This window comes from Coffea arabica, chromosome 3c, assembly GCF_036785885.1.
Source record: "Coffea arabica cultivar ET-39 chromosome 3c, Coffea Arabica ET-39 HiFi, whole genome shotgun sequence".
In the NCBI taxonomy this organism is placed as follows: domain Eukaryota; kingdom Viridiplantae; phylum Streptophyta; class Magnoliopsida; order Gentianales; family Rubiaceae; genus Coffea; species Coffea arabica.
Window position 1 is genome coordinate 39768313 of NC_092314.1, and position 3839 is coordinate 39772151.

Below are 3839 nucleotides of genomic sequence, written 5' to 3' on the forward strand. Positions count from 1 at the left end.
CGGGTGCACTCGCACCCGTATGGATTTAAGGAAACCACATATTATGGGAAATTATGGGAGGTAAGGTTTGAACCATTAATTTCCCACCCACCAAGACTCAAAAAACAAAATCAGTTTTGGTAATCGATTTTCTCCATCTTGACTAATTAAATTAATATTTAACACTTATATCATGTGATTTATTAAGTTAATTCATACCAACACAAAGTAATTACTTATAAACTTTAAAGGCATGCTATTACACGAGTATTATGACATGTATCTATATAAATTGTATATGGCATTAACTAAGCACACAAACATATTTCATAATAAGTAATAAAATATTAGATGTTATTACTACTTTATCTATATTGCTTGCAATTATGTAGTTTTTTTGTATGAGAAAGTTATTAATGTAAATATTCACAATTGATGACATAGTGAATAATCAATAATCAATTCGTTTATGTATATTTGCGTGTATTAATAATAAGTTGTAACATAGGCATATAAATTATTAGGCATAAGAATAAACAACACCAATATTATGTATGCAAAAAAAAGTAAATAAGATTCAAATTTTGTTTAAAAACAAAAACCAAAATCAAATATTTGATACCAAAAATTTGGAATTGGACTTTAAACAAAATTGAATTGAATCAAATGTATAGAGATTGATTGACCAAATTCAATTTAATTCAACAGGAGATTCTATTAACTTTATTGCTGCTCGCCCCTATCCAGATGTTAATAAGCTCTAGCTCTTTATTGACATGCTTAAACTAAAATGCTAGATTATATAAGTAGAAGGACAATTATTGGTGTATCATTGATAAGAAGGGGTTTAGTGCTTACACAAATAACATACTCACAGCAGTAGTAGTAATAACATGGTGGCTTCATTATTAGGCCACATTATTCTTCTGTTTTTTATTTAGTAATAACATGGTGGTTTAGATATTAAACTTAAACACTGCTCTTCACAGCAGAACTATAGCCGTTCTGTTTGTCATAGTATCGATCGTAAAGCATGATCCCACTATATTTTGATGACCTTTTCACATATGGCAGGACCTTTGATTTTAGAACTTGTGGTGGAACATAACCATTTCGAGCAGCCGCCGTTGAAGCTGGCAGTCCAACAAAAAACTTATTTGCTTTTATGGAGGATGTCCACTTGTTCCAAGAGTTTTTGAAGTTGTTGGGACTGCTAGAAGTGTACTCACAAGAAGGATTATTGTAAAACTGGATCCACACGTAATCGAAGAGTCCAGTACTAAGTGCGGTATTGAGGTTCCGATCAGGAAATGGACATTGTGGTGCAGCAGTTAAGTACACTTTTTTACCTTTCTTGCCGTAATCAGACAATGCTCTTGCCAAAGTAGCATAATAAGATTGGCCTTGGTCATGTTCAATATCGAAGTCGATACCATCCAAAACAGCATCACCTAGTGGTCTTGATTTTGATTTGCCCCCTAAAAAGTTGTTCCACAAATAATCAGCCACTTGCCTGGCATCATTGGCTGATGATAAAGAATAGCTCCCAATATGACCGCCAATCGAGAGCATGACCTTAATTCCTCGCCTTTGACACTGGCGAATGCTGTCGCTTAATTTTTTACAGCCCCCAGATGAAGGGTCACAATGACCAGCTAAGTTCAGCTTAGGAGTTCGCCCGTTGCCAAAAGTTGGGAGGAAGGCTATGTTAACAATCTTATATAATCCAGAAGAACATGTATCACTCAAGGTGCCTTCCCTTGCATTTTGGCCCCAATAGACCGCAATGATTCCACATTCTGAAATCAAGAAAAGGGAAAAGATTATAGAGAGTATTAAAGCAATTGGACAAACTTTGAGACTCATCATTTGTTGGAGTATGGTTTGTGAAGGCTACAATGAACCAAGGGAATAAGGTTTGCGCTTCTTATAGAAGGGGATATGAAAGAACTCTTGGGGTGGTTTGACGAATTTGGCTCTTCGTTAAATTTTCAACTTTACACTCTTTATTACACTATGTATTATAGGTTTGTGAAATATCTAGAGCAAGTGCATCCTAACAGTCTAACACATAGGTACTAGGGAGTGTAACACCAAAAGTGTATTAGAGGCGGCAAGCTACGTTGGCGGCTTTTCGACTGACAATTCTTGATCAAAGTTTGGGATTGTAGAGTGAAATTAACAATGGCGATTGATTTGTAATATGAAATTGGATGAATGTATTGATTTTGAAAAAAAAAACTTTTGAATGATTTGATTAGTATTAATCTGTTAATTTAGTATTTATGTATATTGCATTGATGTATATATTGTCACATTCAATTATGATGAATAATTGTTTTGGCTCATGATCTGTCTCTCACACATAGGTGCAAGATCAGCGCAAGGTCGGCTCGACCGATCTCAACCGTTAAAACTCCTCTGCAGTTCCAGAGGATCTCGATCCTAGTGCAACCGCTTACGATGTGTCAAATATGGATCCATATTCAGTGTTGGACTAATTTGAGCAGGACAAATATGGAATAAGCCTGGACTAGCCCGTATAAATACCCATATTATCTATTGTAAATTCGATTAGTTCTGATTATATATATACATATATATATATATATATATATATCAAAACCCTAATAAATGTTTTTTTTGTTATTTTCTTATTTAGTTTGTCATGTCTTGTTCTTCATAGTGCAGATATATCTTTCGCTCATTCTTGTTTTTCTTCTTTCCTCACATGTATATCTTATATTGGTCTTGGACTTTCAGTATCTCCAACTTAGGATTTGAGAAGCCGCAAGCCTTTTCGAACTAGCTAGGACCTTTTTTATTACTTTTTTTCCTTATCAAGATAGGGTGGGACTTGAGAAGTTTGAGAAGGGAGAGAAGAGGAATTTAAATCCAAGAACTCTATGTTTTACGATTTCAATTTTAATTACTAAATCAAGACCTCATCAACGAACTAGATACAACTTCTTTCTTTTTGAATGCACATCTTTTCTTCATATTCTGGACCTGGGGCTTTTGTCATAGAAGATTGGAACAAAATTCTTTAGCTAAATTCAAACCTTTCTAAATTTTATGTAGGAAAAATAAGAAAATGGATTAACACGGGACTTTTTTAGCAGTGTGCTTAAGAAAGATAACAGAAATAAAAGAAAACTGAATCTTTTATTTCCACCAAATGATGGCTCAGATTGACAAGATAAGTAGATTTTAGGAGTTTGGCCATTGCCAAAAGTCGAATGGACGCATCCGATCCTTAGCCCCTTTAAGGAGCCTTCTTACATGGTCTCACTCTAAAAATTTGACATCTGTAGCCAATTTGACATCTGTGATTGACATCTTAAGTCAATCACATATATTCAAGTAACAAAAAAGTGTAAAGAGTAACGGAAAACATCGGATCCTAAGAGAGTTGAGAATAATTCTGATTATAGATTTAGGGTTTATAGATTTTTGTTTAATGTGATTTCTCACTGATTGGATCATTGATGCACTGACTGGATTTCAACTTCTCATATTTACATCTGAGTACACTTAGAGGTAGGAAACGAAACTAAATTGTACTGCAATATTTTGAAACGGCCCTTAAAGGAAGTCACCCTGGTAGTTGGAGGCTGTAATGCCCAAGTAAGAAGTTCTCGAGGAGGTAGCCGGAATTTTATTGATAAAAAATCAAATCTAAGGTATGGAAGCATGTTAAACCCCTTTCTTTTGTTAATAAGAAATTGTTAGTTTTGATATGCTTTGCACTCTATTCTCTTGAAAAATTTTATGGAAGATATTTCAAACCTGCTTTTCCTTATCAATAAATATTACACATCTTGAATACACTTTAGAAATAAAAATATATTTTACATCTT

At 34.0% G+C, this 3839-nt stretch overlaps 1 protein-coding gene across 1 annotated transcript; it reads right to left on the bottom strand.

Annotated features, from left to right (window-relative positions):
* Positions 1 to 862: 862 nt before the first annotated feature.
* On the bottom strand, positions 863 to 1845 carry LOC113735058 (basic endochitinase-like). Its single transcript, XM_027261982.2, has one exon. It carries the CDS (start codon positions 1843 to 1845, stop codon positions 949 to 951), a length of 897 nt encoding a protein of 298 aa, XP_027117783.2. The 3' UTR covers positions 863 to 948.
* Positions 1846 to 3839: the final 1994 nt, after the last annotated feature.